The sequence below is a fragment of the Saccopteryx leptura genome, chromosome 6 (genome assembly GCF_036850995.1).
Source record: "Saccopteryx leptura isolate mSacLep1 chromosome 6, mSacLep1_pri_phased_curated, whole genome shotgun sequence".
Lineage (NCBI taxonomy): Eukaryota > Metazoa > Chordata > Mammalia > Chiroptera > Emballonuridae > Saccopteryx > Saccopteryx leptura.
Genome location: NC_089508.1, coordinates 80,516,962 through 80,535,714, shown reverse-complemented (window position 1 = coordinate 80,535,714; position 18,753 = coordinate 80,516,962). Strand labels below are relative to the sequence as shown.

At 40.7% G+C, this 18,753-nt stretch overlaps 1 protein-coding gene across 1 annotated transcript in view; it reads left to right on the top strand.

Annotated features, from left to right (window-relative positions):
* Positions 1 to 18,753, top strand: part of BUB1B (BUB1 mitotic checkpoint serine/threonine kinase B) — a 67,961-nt gene that overhangs the window by 21,260 nt on the left and 27,948 nt on the right. Inside the window, exons 5-9 of the mRNA XM_066388516.1 lie at positions 1,548 to 1,744; positions 5,780 to 5,949; positions 8,015 to 8,229; positions 8,404 to 8,495; positions 18,309 to 18,538. Of these exons, the coding sequence (XP_066244613.1) occupies positions 1,548 to 1,744; positions 5,780 to 5,949; positions 8,015 to 8,229; positions 8,404 to 8,495; positions 18,309 to 18,538 (904 nt within the window). The remainder of the gene's footprint in view (positions 1 to 1,547; positions 1,745 to 5,779; positions 5,950 to 8,014; positions 8,230 to 8,403; positions 8,496 to 18,308; positions 18,539 to 18,753) is intronic.

Below are 18,753 nucleotides of genomic sequence, written 5' to 3'. Positions count from 1 at the left end.
GAGCATGGGATTATAGACATGACCCCATGGTCGCTGGTTTGAGCCCAGAGGTCGCTGGCTTGAGCAAGGGGTCACTCGCTCTGCTGGAGCCCCCCAATCAAGGCACATATGAGAAAGCAATCAATGAACAACTAAAACTAAGGTGCTGCAATGAAGATTTGATGCTTCTCATCTCTCTCCTTTCCTGTCTCTCCCTATCTGTTCCTCTCTCTGTAATACTCTCTCTCTCTCTCTCTCTCTCTCTCTCTCTCTCTCTCTCTCACACACACACACACACACACACACACACACACAATGTTGTTTATCCAAAAAGGGGAATAGTTAATTGATGTAAGATCTACACATGAAATATTCATACATTTAAAAATAATAGTGAAGCTGGCCTTTGGTGGCTCAGTAGATAGAATGTCAACCTGGAACACTGAGGTTACTGATTTGAACCCTGGGGTTGGCTAGTCAAGGCACATATGACAAACAACAAGCAAGCAATGAACAATTAAAGTGAAGCAACTGAGTTGATACTTCTTGCTCCCCCACCTCTGTAAAATCAATAAATAAAATATTTTAAAAATAGTAATTGTGAAGGGTAAGCAGCAGCATGGAAAAATGAGTGATGCACTAAGTAGAATAAAAAAACAATTTTTATTAAAACTTTATGAAATGATAAAATTGCCTTATCCTGTATAAGACTAAAAAAGCATCAGACTATTAAATGATATGAAATTTTTGGTGATTTCCACTCATACCTTCCACCCCTTCTTGCTACTATAATTGTCTACATTGTATCTGGTCTTTTTTTTAATTGATTTTAATTTATTATATTTACATAGATTCTAGTGTTGCCCCAAATGCATCCCCCCTCCCCGTATTCCCCTTAACATCTCCCTTACCTCCCTACCCACAGCGCCCTCCCCCCTTCCCTTCAGGTTTATCCCATCCTATCATCCCCTTTCCCTCTGCCCTCTTTTCCTCTGGTTCCTTTGATCTCTCCTCTGTCTCAATTCCGTTTCTCAGTTCACATTGTTCATTGGATTCCTCAAATGTGTATCTGGTCTTATAAGATCTCTTCTAAAATAGATTTGACCATGTCTTTTTCTCCTTTTGCTCTTCCACCCCAGTACACATACACTATCAGGTAAATTCAGAATTGATTAGCTTGACATTAAAGACCTGCCATACCTTTTTTTTTTTTTTTTTTACAAACTTCTGTCTTGCCACAGCCCTTCAAACTATTCTCTAATGTGCCCTTCCTTTCCCATTCTGTACCTAATATAAGTCTATTCCTCCTTCAAGGGCCATACCACATTCAGATATACCCTTCTTGAAGTCTTTTCTCCTCATCTCTTTTTCTCACAAATAAATCTCTTAACTTTTGTTCTCTTTTGTCTACTTTTTAGGTCCTCTCAGTATAGTCCTTACAACATTGTATTATAATAGATACATATTTTCAATATGGAAACTACAGATGGTATCTCCAGTGATTGGTAGGTAAGAGTCAGAAAGTGAATAGGAATTGGTTAACTGTTAATGTTTTTAATTTGTTACAGGGGCATTTATGCAATGAGCCTTTGGATATGTACAGTTATTTAAACAACCAAGGGATTGGCATTTTACTTGCTCAGTTCTATATTTCATGGGCTGAAGAATATGAAGCTAGAGAAAACTTTAAGAAAGCAGATATGATATTTCAGGAAGGGATTCAAAAGAAGGCCGAACCACTGGAAAGACTGCAGTCCCAGCACCGGTGAGCTGCTTCTCTGGAGCTTTTTTAACCCTTTGAAAATAGTGACTATAAACAGTTGTTTTTGCATTTAATAAAGTGCTGGCCATGGATTGGCAAGTTTATTTAGTTACTATTCAGTTCTTTAAAAGGTATATTTAACTTTTTTATGTAATATACAGTAACCATTACCATGATCATAATATAGGCTAGTTCCATCACTCCATAGAATTCTATCATACTATCCCTTTGTGGTCAATATTTACTGTCACTCCCAACTCCTGGTAACAACTGTTCTATTCTCTAGCGCTATAGTTTTGTCTTTTTCATAATTTCATATAAATGGGATGATATATAACATGTAGCTTTTTGAGTCTGGCTTCTTTCTTTTGGCAATAATGCATTTGAGGTGTAAGAGTTCTTTATATATTCTAAATACAAGCCTTGTCAGATAAGTGATTTGTAAACCTTTTCTCCCATCTTACATCTGCTCTATTCATTTTTTTTTTTTTCTTTCCTCTGAAGCTGGAAACGGGGAGAGACAGCGAGACAGACTCCCGCATGCACCCGACCGGGATCCACCCGGCACGCCCACCAGGGGGCGACGCTCTGCCCCTCGGGGGCATCGCTCTGCTGCTACCAGAGCCACTCCAGCGCCTGGGGCAGAGGCCAAGGAGCCATCCCCAGCACCCAGGCCATCTTTGCTCCAATGGAGCCTTGGCTGCGGGAGGGGAAGAGAGAGACAGAGAGGAAGGGGGGGGTGGAGAAGCAAATGGGCGCTTCTCCTATGTGCCCTGGCCGGGAATCGAACCCGGGTCCCCCGCACGCCAGGCCGACGCTCTACCGCTGAGCCAACCGGCCAGGGCCTCTATTCATTCTTTTAACAATTATTTTATAGAATAAGTTTTTAATTTTGAAGAAGTCTAAATAACATTACTTTTTTTTTTTTTTTTTGATCATGCTTTTGGTATATCTGAGAATTTTGTCTAGCTAAAGGACACAAAGATTTTCTCCATTGTTTTTATCTTGAAGTTTTATAGTTTTACTTTTTACATTTAGATCTGTGATCCATTTTGCGTTCATTTTTGTAGAAGGTATGGGTCAAGGTTCCTTTTTATTTTATTTTTTTTGCAGATGAACCTCTGTCTGTTCCCATGCCACTTATTTATTTATTTATTTATTTATTTATTTATTTTTCCCATGCCACTTATTAAGAAGACTTTCTCCATTAAATTGCCTTTGCACCTTTGTCAATAATCAGTCTCAGCTTGATCATATTTGTGTAGGTTTATTTTTGTTACTCTATTTTGTTCTATTGATTTGTGTATTCATTAGTTTATTCCACACTATCTAGATTACTATAGCTTTATAGTAAATCTGGATCAGATAATATAAATTCTCTTACTTTGTTCTTTTTAGCTCTTCTAATTCCTTGGACTGTAATGTGTTGATTTTTCTCTGGGTTCACTTAACAAACTGTAGAAATGGTCCCCAAAAGTATAGCCTTCTTTGGGTTCACTTAAGATTTTTTTTTTAACATTGGTTTTTAACAGTTTGATTTTGATGTGTCTAGGTGTGATTACCTTTGCATTTAATCCAGTTGGGATTTAATGATCTTTGTGAATTTGTAGATGTATACCTTTCACAAAATTGGAAAAGTTTTTGACCATGACTTTTAAAATAGTTTTCTGGCCCAAGCCAGTTGGCTCAGTGGTAGAGTGTTGGCCTGGCGTGTGGATGTCCCAGGTTCAATTCTGGGTCAGGGCACACAGGAGAAGCGACCCTCTGCTTCTCCGCCCCTCCCCCTTCTCTCTCTCTCTTTCTCTATCTATCTATCTATCTATCTATCTATCTATCTATCTATCTATCTATCTATCTATCTCTTGCTCTCTCCCTCTCCTGCAGCCATGGTTCTATTAGTTGAGCAAAGTTGGCCTTGGGTGCTGAGGATGGCTCCCTGGCCTCTGCCTTAGTCACTAAAAAAATGGCTCCATTCCTGAGTGATGAAGCAACGAACCCAGATGGGTGTGCTGGGTGGATCCCAGTTCAGGTGCATGCGGGAGTCTGTCTCTCTGCCTCCCCTCCTCTCACTAAAATAAAAAAAATTCTTTTTTTTGCACCTATAACTCTTTCTTCTTCTGGGACTTTAGTTACACATGTTAGATCTTGTGATAATGTTTCACAGGTCCCTGAAGCTCAGTTCCTGTTTTAAAATTTTTTAACCTTTCCTTCTGTTCTTCAGAGTAACCAGTTGTTAATGATTTGTCTTCAGGTTGTTTACTCTTTTGTCAGCCCTCTTTATTTATGTTCTGTATCACTGCTAACAATTTTTATCTTTCTATTCATTTCAAATGTTTCTACCTTTATCTCATGGAGCATAGTTATACTAACTGCTTTACAATCTTTGAAAATTCCCACACCTGGATCATCTTGATGTTATCTCTTGGTTATCTTTTCCTTTGAGAATTGATCACATTCTCCTGGTTCTTTATGTGTCAAGTAATTTTGAATTATATCCTGGACATTTATACTGATACTGTGTTTTAGACTCTGGGTCCTGCTGGTTGATACTTTGTGGAGAATGTTGATGATTTTTGTCTTAGTAGGTAACCAACATTCAGATGTTACAAGTCATTTCTCATCTTCTGTGGGTAGTGATTTCAATGTCAATTCAATTTTCAAGATCTTTGGGTCTGTCTCATGTGTGTTGCTCAGAGGTTATTCTGGGACTTGGGCAGAGGTTTATATTATAATTAAGTTCTCACAGCCTTTTCTATGCTGCCTTGGTTCTGTTCTGTATGTGTATAGCTGAGGAGTGAGTCCAGGGTTTGTGTCAATTTATGTACAGAATTAGGAAATCCTCTTCCTCAGCTCATCTTCTCCCATATGCTTCCCATACCCATTGGCCCTCAGAGTTCCCCTTTCTCAGTCCTCTGGTCAGAAAGATGAGGTTTCTCTAGGAATTTTAGCTTTCCACAGCACCGTGGCAACAATTCAAAACCATAAGGGAAAAGAGAATAAGGAGGAAAAAAAAACAGGAAACAACCCTGTGTGGGTTGTTTCTTCAAATTTGACTCCTCTCACAGTCCACTTACTTTTGTTTACTTTTTAGAAGCCCTCAGTTGCTTTTTTTTTAACTTATTTTTATTTTGGGGGTGGGGACGGGAGACACCCATTTTGCTGCCATCATTGGTTGATTCCTGCTTGTTCCCTGACCAGGGATCCAGCCCACAACCTCAGCATGTTGGGACAATGCTATAACCAATGAGCCACCTGGCCAGGGCTTTAGTTTTTTTTGTATTATGTGTAGAGATTTTAATTCTAATCGGTGAGAAGGAGAAAGAGGGTGACTATCATGGGCTTATTCTCTATATTACCCAGCATTTGCAGTTTTTTTTCCTCTTTTGTTATTACTAAGAACTTTGGCAGCAGCACAAGAAGTTTAATCTTCAAACTCCTGCCAGCTTTGCTAAAGTAAAATGTTATGTTGGATGCAAATTTATTTCACATGATTTTGGAAAAATAGTGAGTGGGGGAGCAGTGTATGGAGAGAGAAAGAGACACATAAAGACAGTGATAAAATAATGTGGCAAGACGTTAACAATTGGTAAATCTACATGAAGGGTATTTGGGTGCTTAGTACTCTTTTTAAATTTATTAAGGGTGTTTATTTTTTCTTTTTAAAATTTTTAAAAGTAATTTTTAAATAAAAGTTTTATAATCAAAAGTAGATGGGAAACTCTGATCTTAATAAATTCTGTAATGTTCATCACCTTTATCTTATCTTCAAACCACGCTAATGGTGATCATCTTCAGAGTATTTTCAATTGGTCAACTTGGACATTTAAAGGGGAAGCTATATCATTTTAGCCAAAACCTTCTCTGATCCCCAGGTGGCTTTCTTTATCCTGAAAGAATAAACATTTTCTTTGGGCTACTTCTCTTTTTTTCTTCCCCATCCTATCCTTCTCCCTTGTTTGTTTTAACAAATTAGAAATTTTGAATCTAGTGAGTAGTGTTCATCTCACCAAAAATTAATTGCTCATTCTTTTATTTTAGACAATTCCAAGCTCGAGTGACTCGGCAAACTCTGTTGGCACTTGAGAAAGAAGGAGAGGAGGAAGTTTTTGGATCCTCTGTACCACAGCGAAGTACACTGGCTGAACTAAAGAGCAAAGGAAGAAAGATAGCAAAAGCTCCAATCAGCCGTACAGGAGGTGCTCTCAAGGGTAAGTTTGTTAAATATTATTATGGGAAACTCTTAGTCTCAGGTGGTAGTCAAATTATGTAAAGCGATAATATGTAAACATATGTAGACATTGTCCTAGTTTCCTGAGTACTAGGTAGCAAAAAGAAGAAAGTCTAAGGAGAGCAGAGATCATAGTGTGTACAAAAACCAAAACTTGTCAGCAGTTTTGTGTCTTAATTAAGAATAACTTAATAGGCCCTGGCAGTTGGCTCAGTGGTAGAGCGTTGGCCTGGCGTGCAGAAGTCCCGGGTTTGATTCCCGGCCAGGGCACACAGGAGAAGCGCCCATCTGCTTCTCCACCCCCCCTCCTTCCTCTCTGTCTTTCTCTTCCCCTCCCGCAGCCGAGGATCCATTGGAGCAAAGATGGCCTGGGCGCTGGGGATGGCTCCTTGGCCTCTGCCCCAGGCGCTAGAGTAGCTCTGGTCTCGGCACAGCGACGCCCCGGAGGGGCAGAGCGACGCCCCGGAGGGGCAGAGCATCGTCCCCTGGTGGGCAGAGCATCGCCCCTGGTGGGCGTGCCGGGTGGATCCCGGTCGGGCGCATGCGGGAGTCTGTCTGACTGTCTTTCCCCGTTTCCAGCTTCAGAAAAAAAAAAAAAAAAGAATAACTTAATATAAGAAGCATCAAGAGTTTAAGAGTTGTTAGTTGAAAAAATATATGTATTGTCAAAGTAAAGTTTACATGTACCAAAGTCTCAGAGAATGTATTAACATGGTTTTCAGTCTTTTGGAGTCAAAAATTGGGCTTTGTTTGTACACCTAAAGAAGAACAATAGCTTTTTTTTTTTAATTTAGAAATTAAATTTAATGTGGTGACATTGGTCAGTAAGAATACATAGATTTCAGGTAAACATCTCTATAGTATTTGAAATGTTGATTGCATTGGGTGCCCATCACCCAAAGTCAAATCATTTTCTGTCACCGTATTATCTGTCCCTCTCTACTCCCTTTCCCTTCTCATACTCCCCATTCTGGTAACCATTTCACTTTTGTCTGTAACAATAAGCTTTTTTAAATTCACTATTGTTAGGGAACTTTTAGTTTCACAGCAACAAAAAGGTTCAGAGAGCATTTTTTAACTAAATATATAGCAGTTAGACATGTAATGTAAATGAGAGTATTTTTTTTTAAACCGCTTACTCTTTTCTTATTCTTAGATTGTTTCTTGGAGATCCTAGAATTAGCATATAAGGTAGTATATGGGCCTAAAGGACATTTGATTCAGATCATGATGAAGCTTGATTTTTTTTTTTTTTTTAATTTTTTTTTTTTTAATTTTCTGAAGCTGGAAACGGGGAGAGACAGTCAGACAGACTCCCGCATGCGCCCGACCGGGATCCACCCGTCACGCCCACCAGGGGCAACGCTCTGCCCACCAGGGGGCGATGCTCTGCCCCTCCGGGGGGTCGCTCTGCCGCGACCAGAGCCACTTTAGCGCCTGGGGCAGAGGCCAAGGAGCCATCCCCAGCGCCCGGGCCATCTTTGCTCCAATGGAGCCTTGGCTGCGGGAGGGGAAGAGAGAGACAGAGAGGAAGGGGGGGGGGTGGAGAAGCAAATGGGCGCTTCTCCTATGTGCCCTGGCCGGGAATCGAACCCGGGTCCCCCGCACGCCAGGCCGACGCTCTACCGCTGAGCCAACCGGCCAGGGCCTGAAGCTTGATTTTAATAATCAGCCCCACACAGAGCATACACCTAATAAATAGGCTAATTTTAATTTTTCTTTTCTAGATTTGGTACATCTCAGCTGATTTCTATTGACAGAAAATTTTAAACTGAAAACTGAAGATTTAGATTAAGGTAGTCTCTGATAAAACTAGACATGGTTAGAATGATGACTTAAGGAAGATGTAGAATTTGGGTGTTTTTTTTATATCTATGATTGTAGATGAGGGAAAGCAACAAGAGTATAAGTGACAAACAGAATGGATTAAAAAGTTATTAATTACTTGTAAAAATCTCTTTGATTCAGTGGTAATGGAAGTAACCTTATCTGGCATCTAAGTTGAATAATTAAAGATTTTATATGATTTTAATATTTTCTCCTAGCTACAAACCAGAACAGAGGACTCCAAAATTCATTTCCTCAACCAATGCAGAGTAATTCTAGAATAACTGTTTTTGATGAAAATGCTGATGAGGCTTCTATAGCAGAGCTGTCTAAGCCTACAGTCCAGCCATGGATAGCACCCCCTGTGTCCAGGGCCAAAGAAAATGAGCTGCAGGCAGGCCCTTGGAACACAGGCAGGCCTTTGGAATACAGGGTAAGGACTCCTAGATCCAATGTATTTGCCAACATAACAAAAACTTCAGATTTAGAGTAGAGGAATATTTTTAGTATCTTTTCTTTTATTTCCTCTTGAATAATTAGATACAGCCTGCATATGTTTGTCAGAATGTAAAACTATGGTAATTTTCGTTTTCTTCTTCATTGCTAGCCTCGTGGCAGTACAGCTTCTGTGACTGCTGTACCCTCTGTGCTTCCCAATTTTACTCCATATGTGGAAGAGACTGCACAGCAGCCTGTTATGTGAGTTGGACTCAGGGTTTTTTTGAGATGGAAATTACTAAGCGTGGGCAGAGGCACCTATCAGATTTCCCAAGGCATTTTCTTCGTGGGTATGCAAGTAACCAAAGTTTTGTGTTTTCTTTATTTCTGTATTCCTTTGAGTATGTTTGGGCTAACAGATCATTTGATAATATTCTTACTAAGAAATAAACTTAATAAGTTTATATTTACATTGCTGTAAGTCAAAGATAATCACTGATTTAAGTGAGATGTTATACCTTTGTTAATGATAGGAATTAGAAATTATGATAGTTCTTCCTCTGATCCTGCTCTTTCCTTCCAGATATTTTTTCTTCTTCTTCTTAGTCCTCCTCATTTCTACACTTGATCTTAGTAGAAAGGCAAAGAGGCAATGTCCTTAGTATTTCTGTTTATAAGAAAGAATATAGTAGGTGATGACTAGATAATCAGGCAGTCAGAGATTGAATCTAATAGGTAACATAGTGGAGTTCTAATACTAGATTGTATTCTGTGTCCCGGTGCACATTTCCTCATAGCTAATCTGTAACCCTCCACTCTATGCCAGGTAGTATAGCAATGTAAAAACGGATAAGATTAAGAGCAAAAATTTTGTCTGGTAAGAACTCAGCACATTGGAGATTATTCTTAAGCAAATCATATGAGCCTTGAAAGGATTACCTGAAGAAATTGATAGCATACATTTTGGGTGTTTAATTTTTTAATGTTTCAAATCTTTGTAGGAACAATTATGTCAGAATAAATATGGTATAGAAAATGTTCAAGTTCATTTTTATTTAAGCTTTTTTCATGGCGGTCTTATTTGTTCTCTCTGTAACATTTTTTTTTTTAGTTTGTGTTTTGCTTAATGTGTTCCAGGGACTTTTTTTTTTTTACAAAGACAGAGAGTCAGAGAGCGGGATAGATAGGGACAGACAAGGAGAGACATACATGAATGAAGAGAGATGAGAAGCATCAGTCATCAGTTTTTCATTGTGACACCTTAGTTGTTCATTGATTGCTTTCTCATATGTGCCCTGACCATGGGCCTTCAGCAGACTGAGTAACCCTTTGCTTAAGCCAGTGACCAAGCTGGTGAGCTTTGCTCAAACCAGATGAGCCTGCGCTCAAGCTGGCGACCTCGGGGTCTCGAATCTGGGTCTTCCGCATCCCAGTCTGAAGCTCTATCCACTGTGCCACCTCCTGGTCAGGCTCCAGGGACTCTTTATAGATTAAGAAAACCAGCTAAAGTATGTATTAGGAGTTGCAAATATTTCTTCTAGCTTGCCACTTTTGATGTTGCATAGTAGCAACCATTCTAAATATATTTTAAATTCTTATACAATCAAATTTTACTTTCTTCTTTGTAGTTTCTTTTTGAAAATGAGTTTTGTTTTTCTCAAATGTCATTTATTAGAATATACAATTTCAGAGTAAGTAGGAGACACAAAGACATCTGGGAAAGTGAGTACAATACATAGACCTCTTTAAATCAGGGGCATAGAGGGTCAAAATAAAATGAGCTACAGGCCAAAAGTCAATAAATAACACACCTATGGTCCATTCATCTGGAGAAGTCCACCCCTGGTCCCCACTTCCCTAGTTCCTTTCCACAGCAGCCAGTTTTATCCTTGGCATTTTTTTTTCTTCCATTTTTCCGAAGCTGGAAATGGGGAGGCAGTCAGACAGACTCCCGCATGTGCCTGACCAGGATCCACCCGGCATGCCCACCAGGGGGCGATGTTCTACCCCTCTGGGGCGTCGCTCTGTTGCATCCAGAGCCATTCTAGCGCCTGAGGCAGAGGCCACAGAGCCATCCTCAGCGCCCGGGCAATCTTTGCTCCAGTGGAGCCTTGGCTGCGGGAGGGGAAGAGAGAGACAGAGAGGAAGGAGAGGGGGAGGGGTGGAGAAGCAGATGGGCGCTTCTCCTGTGTGCCCTGGCCGGGAATCGAACCCGGGATTCCTGCACGCCAGGCCGACGCTCTACCGCTGAGCCAACCGGCCAGGGTCTTGGCATTTTTAATTTAAATTTCCTTGCTGCCTTATGGCTTCATGAATGGAACTTCTTTCGCCAGTTATGGAATGAGTCAGCAAAAGGGGGACTTTCTGGTCCTTAGAGCTGGGAAGGAAGATGAGGAGAGACAGACAGTTCACAAATCGTCCCCCATTAATTTCATTTCTCAATCACGCAAAACATCCAGCATATTTTAGTTTAAAACATTAATTTAGCCTGGCCTGTGGTGGCGCAGTGGATAAAGCGTCGACCTGGAAATGCTGAGTTCGCCAGTTCGAAACCCTGGGCTTGCCTGGTTAAGGCACATATTTACCTTCTGAAGCATATGTCAGCATCAGCTTCCAGCTCCTCCCCCCCTTCTCTCTCTCTGTCTCTTCTCTCTCTGTCTCTCCCTCTCCTCTCTAAAAATGAATAAATAAATAAATTAAAAAAAAACAAACATTAATTTCAAACTCAAAGTCTCTCCCTTTTTTTTCAAGGAAGATAACGCTTTGGAGTAAAGCACGAGTTAATTTCAAATCCAAGTGGTAGGGAAGGAGTATAAGAGATAAGAGACCCAGTCTCTTCCTCCCAGCTTCAGGGCGTCAATCACCACTACAGTCAAGCCCCCTTGAGAGGAAAGAAAACCACTGGAACAAACCAGTTTTGAAGGAACCCCACACCCCTTTCCTTCAGATAGGGCATCACTTTGGCTCCAGACTAAATAGCTTTATAGCCCCCATAGAATGAGGGAAATTCTTACAAAAAATGTGACAGAAATGGAGTTTGGGAGAGAAGCAGCACAAAAAGAGTGGTGGGTTACAGGAAAGGTGCCCGAGGACTGCCTAGCAGGCGGCCACTTGGCATCTGCAGCCTAGTGGCTCCTTCCCAGGGCCCAGATGCCCTTGGGTGAAACTAAGTCAAGGGCCAAGGCAGCATTTTATCCCATAGAGAAAAATGAAGGGAGAGACCTATGAGGGAGCAGCCCCAGCGTATTCACAGGGACCAGATGACCCCCAGAAGGGCAAGAAAATGGTAGGGTAGAAGATGTATTCAGGGCAAGTCCTAGCAAAGTAAAGAAAGGGAAAGGAGGAAAACTCCCCCTTGAAAGAGCACTGGTCCCTGAATACAGGTCCTTTGTGGAACTCCATAAGAAAGGCCCTTCTTTACATACATAGATATCACATTGTTCTCCTTTGGAGGCAGAATCAGAAAGACACAGCAGCACAGGCCTCAATCCACACAACTCTTTCCCGCCCTGCCCTTAAAGGCAACTCTAACTGAGGACCCGCTGGGCCCCTCCCCAAGTAATTTCTATACAGAGAAAACCAAAAAAACCAACAAACAGAAACTTAGGGAAACATCCAATAAGAACCTTAATCATACAAAAGTCCCAATAGTTTTCTTCTTTTTACCTTCTGAAGCATATGTCAGTTCTTTTTCTCAAGGCTTTGTGTCCATTTAGGACAGCATTACTATTTCATTTTTAAAAAATAAAGATATACAGTATTCCCACCCTCCCCCAAAAGGCTACTTCACACAGCCCACCCCACACATCCCAAATCAGGCATTGCTCCCGTTACACAAGGTAAAACTTAAAACTTTGCTACAACCTCACAGCCTCCAAGGGGCTGCTCATTACAACCAATTCAAATTCAGTCTATAGAGGAGAGGATGGCAGAAAGCCTTTTATTCTTCCTGCCTCCTATCACAGAGGTCCCATCCACCTGAACATCAGAGAGGCCCTTTCACAAAGAAAAGACAAGTCAAGCAGGGAGAGTCCTTTCCCCCAGCTCCACCACCAGTCTGCAGCTCTCGGCTGGTGCTCTGTTTCAAGATCCTAGTACGAACCAGCTAGTCGTCTCCTGGGCCAAGAGAATGTTCTCCCAGATTTTTTGCTCATTTAGCACACTTGGGTATAGCTCCTGCTGCTGCAAGTCTCTTTTGGGGATTCTATCATATACCAGCATTTCATTGTAGGTGGGGTTGCAGGTTTTTCGGGCCATTTTGATTTTCTTTTTAGTGGTTTTCTGAGGTCAGGAAGGAGGTAAATATTAACATAGGGGTCAAGGTTGTTCCCATCCTAGAACAGTTGCAAGTCCCACATATGCAACACCATGATGAAGAGTATTGTTTTTGTAGGAGATGGACAGCTTCACCTTCCCTCTTATATTCCTGACAGGACTGATGCAAAAACCATTTGAGGATTTGGGAGTCTGAGGACTTGGGAGTGGGGCTGGTGGTGCTCACAGCTTTTTAATCCCAGGGCAGGAGATGGAAAAAGGTATATACCAAGTCACTCCTGGCCACCTCATGGGTGGCATGAATCAAATGCCTCTTTACACTTTCTGTGTCTCTGTCATTTTGGGGGGGGGGGGTTGCTGAAAACTAACTAATCTCCCTACCTCTACTTTTACTAATCCCATTATTTATTCTTTATGCACTCACAGCTCTGCAATGCAAATCTGATCATGTCACTTCCTGATCAGAGTCCCTTGCTAGCTCCCCATAAGCTATAGGATGAAACTCAAACTTCTAAACATAAATTATAAGATCATTAATAATTTTGCCTCTGCTAATATCTTTAGTTTTCTCCCCCATATGTACTCACACTATACTATTTGCAAGTTCTTAAACTTATCTAGGATAGCCACTCTTTGGACATTTGGGTAGATTCTTTCTACTTTTTTGGCTATTATGAATAATGCTTCTGTGAACATTTGTATATACATTTTTGTGTAGACGTATGTTTTAATTTCTTTTGGGTATATACCTAGAAGGGGAGTTGCAGAGTTATATAGTAACACCATGTTTAACATTTTGAGAAACTATTAAACTATTTTCCAAAGAGGGTGCCCCATTTTATATTTTATTTTATTTTTAAATTTTATTTTAGAGAGAGAGGAAGGAAGAGAGAGAGACAGAAGCATCGATCTGTTTATGTATGTGCTCTGACTGGGGTTTGAACCAGCAATCTCTGCATATGGAAATGACACTAACCAGCTGGCTAGCCAGAGCTCCCTTTTATATTTATACAATGCTATAATGAAGGTTCTAATTTCTCCATGTCCTTACCAGCATTTTTTTAAAAAAATTTTTTTCTTATTTTCCATCTGAGAGGAGGGGAGATAGAGACAGACTCCAGCATATGCCCCAACTGGGATCCACCCAGCAACCCCGTCTTGGGCCAGTGCTCTGCCCATCTGGGCCATGCTCACAACCGAGCTATTTGTAGCACCTGAGGAGGCTCTACCATCCTCAGTGCCCAGGGCCAACATGCTCAAATCAATTGAGCCATCCCTGTGGGAGGGAAAGAGAGAAGGGTGCGGGGAGAGAAGCAGATAGTCACTTCTGTGTGCCCTGACCAGGAATTGAATCTGGGACATCCATACTCTGGCTGATGCTCCACCACTGAGCCAAATGGCCAGGGCTCAACAATTCTTATTATCAGTTATTTTTTTATTGCTATTGTGAAGTGGTATCTCACCAGAGTTTTTGATTTGCGTTTTCCTGGTGACTAGTGATATTGAGCATCTTTTAATGGGCTTATTGGCCATTTGTCTGTCTTATTTGGAGAAATACCTGTTCAAATACGTTGTTTTTGTTGTTGTATCTAAGAAGACTCTGCTTAACTCAAAGTTATGAACTTTACTCCTATGTTTTCTTCAAAGAGTTTTATAGCTTTAGCCCTCTCTTTTTAAAAAATACACTTTTTAAAAGATTTTCTTTATTGATTTTTAGAGAGGAGAGAAGAGGGGGAGCAGGAAGCATCAACTCCCATGTGTGCCTTGATCAGGCAAGCCCAGGGTTTTGAACTGGTGACCTCAGTGTTCCAGGTCTATGCTTTATCCACTGCACCACCACAGGCCAGGCAGTTTTAGCTCTTGCATGTCAGTGAGCCATTCTTAGCTAATGTTTTTGTATGTATGAGGAAGGAGTCCAGCTTCATTCTTTTGCATGTGAATACCAGGTGTTCCAGCACCATTTGTTGAAAAAACTTCTTCCCCCATTGAATAGTCTTGGTGTCCTGTTGAAAGTTAATTGACTATAATGTACAGGTTTATTTCTGGACTCTTTAATTCTATTTCATTGATTTCTATGTGTCTATCCTTATGCCAATACCAAGCAGTCTTGATTATTGTAGATTTATGGTAACTTTTGAAATCTAGAAGTATGAATCCAACTTTGTTCTTTATAAAGATTGTTTTAACCATCTAGTCCCCTTGAAATTCCATATGAGTTTTTTTGTTTGTTTGCTTGCTTGTTTGTTTTACAGAGACAGAGTCAGAGAGAGGGATAGATAGGGACAGACAGGAATGGAGAGAGATGAGAAGCATCAATCATCAGTTTTTCTTTGCGACACCTTAGTTGTTCATTGATTGCTTTCTCATATGTGCCTTGACCGTGGGCCTTCAGCAGACCAAGTAACCCCTTGCTTGAGCCAGCGACCTTGGGTCCAAGCTGGTGAGCCTTTGCTCAAGCCAGACGAGCCTGCGCTCAAGCTGGCGACCTTGGGGTCTCGAAGCTGGGTCCTTCACATCCGAGTCCGATGCTCTATCCACTGTGCCACGGCCTGGTCAGGCCCATATGAGTTTTAGGATCATCTAATTAATGTCTGTAAAATAGCCAACTGGGATTTTGATATAGATTGTATTGAATCTGTAGATCAATTTAATGAATATTGCTGTTTTATCAATATCAAATCTTCTGTTCCATGAACATGGGATGTCTTTCCTTTTAGTAATACTCTATTTTTTATTTCTGTTATCAGTCTGTTATAGTTTTCAGAATATAAGTTTTACACTTTTTAAAAAATTAGTACACTTTATATTTTAGAGCTGTTTTAGGTTTACAGAAAAATTGCACAGAAAGTACAGAGTTTCCATATATTCTCCTGAGGCCTTCATGCATTCAGTGTCCTTATTATTAACATCTTGAATTAGTATTTTACATTTGTTATGAATTAACCCAAAACTAAGATATTATTATTATTTTTATTATTATTATTATTTATTTTGGTGGCAGAGAGAGGTACAGATAGGGACAGACAGACAGGAAGGGAGAGCGATGAGAAACATCAATTCTTCATTGCAGTTCCCTAGTTGTTCATTGATTGATCTCCCACTTGCGCCTTGACCGGGGGCTACAGTGGACCGAGTGACCCCTTGCTTGAGCCAGCGAACTTGGGCTCAAGCTGGTGAGCCTCGCTCAAACCCAATGAGCCCATGCTCAAGCTGACGACCTTGGGGTCTCGAACCTGGGTTCTCCGCGTACCAGTCCGACACTCCATCCACTGCACCACCGCCTGGTCAGGCAATATATTATTATTAATTAAAGTTAATAGTTTACGTTAAGGTTTACTCGAATGTGTTTTACAGTTCTATGGGTTTTGAAAATTGAATGTCATGTATCCATTATTACAATATCATACAGAATATTGTATGTCCGTAAAGTCATGGTGCACTTTTGACCGGTCACAGGAAAGCAACAAAAGATGATAGAAATGTGAAATCTGCACCAAATAAAAGGAAAACTCTCCCAGTTTCATACCTATTCAGTGCAGTTCGATGTGGGCTCACACACAGATTTTTTAGGGCTCCTTAGGTAGCTATCCTGTATAGCCTCTACAGACTCATCACTGACTGATGGCCTACCAGAACAGGGTTTCTCCACCAAACTGCCGGTTTCCTTCAACTACGTATCCCACCAAGTAATGTTATTCCTATGTGGTGGCGCTTCGTTATAAACGTGCCGATATTCATGTTGCAGTTTGGTCACGGATTCGAATTTAGCTAGCCACAGAACACACTGAACTTTCCTCTATATCCTCCACATCTCGACTGGCATGGCAATGGGCTGCTCCGCTGTATACACGGTGTTACGTCATCATCTGCACATGCGCACATGCTGCCACATCATCCTACAGAAACTAGGAGGGTTTTTCTTTTATTTGGTGCAGATTTTACATTTCTATCATCTTTTGTTGCTTTCCTGTGACTGGTCAAAAGTGCACCATGACTTTACAGGCACACTGTAGTTTCACTGACCTAAAAATTTCCTCTACGTATTTATCCATCCCTCTCCTGAATCCCTGGCAACCACTGATCTTTATATTGTCTTTATAGTTTTACTTTTTAAAATAAATTATTCTGAAGTATTTTATTCTTTTTGATGCTGTTATAAGTGGAATTCTTTCCTTAATTTTATATTCAGTTTTTTCATTGCATGTATATGAAATACAATTGATTTTTATATATTGGTCTTATTTGATGAACTCATTTATTCTAATAGTTTTTTTTCCATACTTTTTTTAAAAAAGTTTTATTGATTTCCGTGAGAGAGGAAGAAGAGAGAGAGAGAGACAGGAACATCCAGTTGTTTCTGTATGTGCTCTGACTGAGAATCGAACTGGCAACCTCTACGCTTCAGGACAATGCTCTAACCCACTGAGCTATCCAGCCAGGGCTATTAGTCTTTATAGTTTCTAAGTGGATTGTTAGTGTTTTCTGTATATAAAATTAAGTAATCTGCAAATAGAGATCACTTTGCTTCTTCCTTTCCCATCCGGATGCCTTTTGTTTTTCTTGCCTCATTGCCCTGGCTAGAACTCCCAGTACAATGTTAAATAGAAGTGGCAAGAATGGACATCCTTGTCTTGTTCCTGATCTTAGTGTGTAAACATCTTTTATCATTAAGTTTGATGTTTGTGAGTGCATTTTTCATACATGTTTTTTTTATCAGGTTAAGCAATTTGAGGAAACTTTTTAAGCATGTACATGCTTGGACCCTACCATTAAAAGCTCTGATTTAGTAGACCTGGGGTAAGGACTAGGCATCTTCAGTTGTAAAAAGGTATATAAGAAAATAAAAGGTATATAAGTCATTTTGATTCATAGCCAGGATTGAGAACATCTTTCCTACCCTGATTGAGATACTTTATGCTTTATTCTTTTCAAACCTATGTTACACTCATTCTTACCCCTTAGCTGAGAACCTTGAACTTCACACCACTAGTTCCCTAAATGCTGTGTTCTTAATTCTTTTGGGTGCTAAACAGTGGGAAATGGGCTGTATTACACAGATTAATTTCCATTCGTTTAGTGGGTTTGATTAAGAAATTGAATTATGAGGCCCTGGCCGGTTGGCTCAGCGGTAGAGCGTCGGCCTGGCGTGCGGGGGACCCGGGTTCAATTCCCGGCCAGGGCACATAGGAGAAGCGCCCATTTGCTTCTCCACCTCCCCCCCTCCTTCCTCTCTGTCTCTCTCTTCCCCTCCCGCAGCCGAGGCTCCATTGGAGCAAAGATGGCCCGGGCGCTGGGGATGGCTCCTTGGCCTCTGCCCCAGGTGCTAGAGTGGCTCTGGTCGCGGCAGAGCAGCGCCCTGGAGGGGCAGAGCATTGCCCCCTGGTTGGCAGAGCGTCGCCCCTGGTGGGCGTGCCGGGTGGATCCCGGTCGGGCGCATACGGGAGTTTGTCTGACTGTCTCTCCCCGTTTCCAGCTTCAGAAAAATACAAAAATACAAAAAAAAATAAATAATAAAAAAAAAGAAATTGTATTATATTTTCAACCTATAAGGAATATAAGGTATTTGATGACCCTAACTTAAGGCTAATTTCCTTCCCCTTCATAACAGAGTAGTACTTAGAACATAATTGTTGACCCATATAAATTATTTTTAAGGTTTTTTTCTTCTCAACCTTATTTGTTTTTGTTTTTTGAAATCAATCACATATAGTCTTGCTGCTAATATTGTTACTGTGTTTTGTCAAAACTTGTAACACATTTGACCTGTATGGTGAATGATAATTATTTTGCTTCTTCTAGGACGCCATGTAAAATTGAACCCAGTATAAGCCATATTCTAAGCACAAGAAAGCCTGAAAAGGAAGAAAGTGATCTGCTGCAAAGAGTTCAGAGCCATCAACAAGCGTCTGAAGAGAAGAAAGAGAAGGTGATGTACTGCAAGGAGAAGATTTATGCAGGGGTAGGGGAGTTCTCCTTTGAAGAGATCCGGGCTGAGATTTTCCGGAAGAAATTAAAAAAGCAAAGGGAAGGTATGTGTATTGATCTAGTTCAAACTTTTCAAAATAACTTAGTTGTAGGAAGGTTGAGTTAATATTATTAAGTATGAGGAAAATTACCCCATTGTTTATATAGTTATGTGGTGCTTCTATGATTTCTGCTGTTTCTTTGTTTAAGCTGAACTCCCATTGCTGCTTTCCATGAGACCCCTGGGGGGAAAACTAAGCAACTCTAAGTCTGGTTTCAA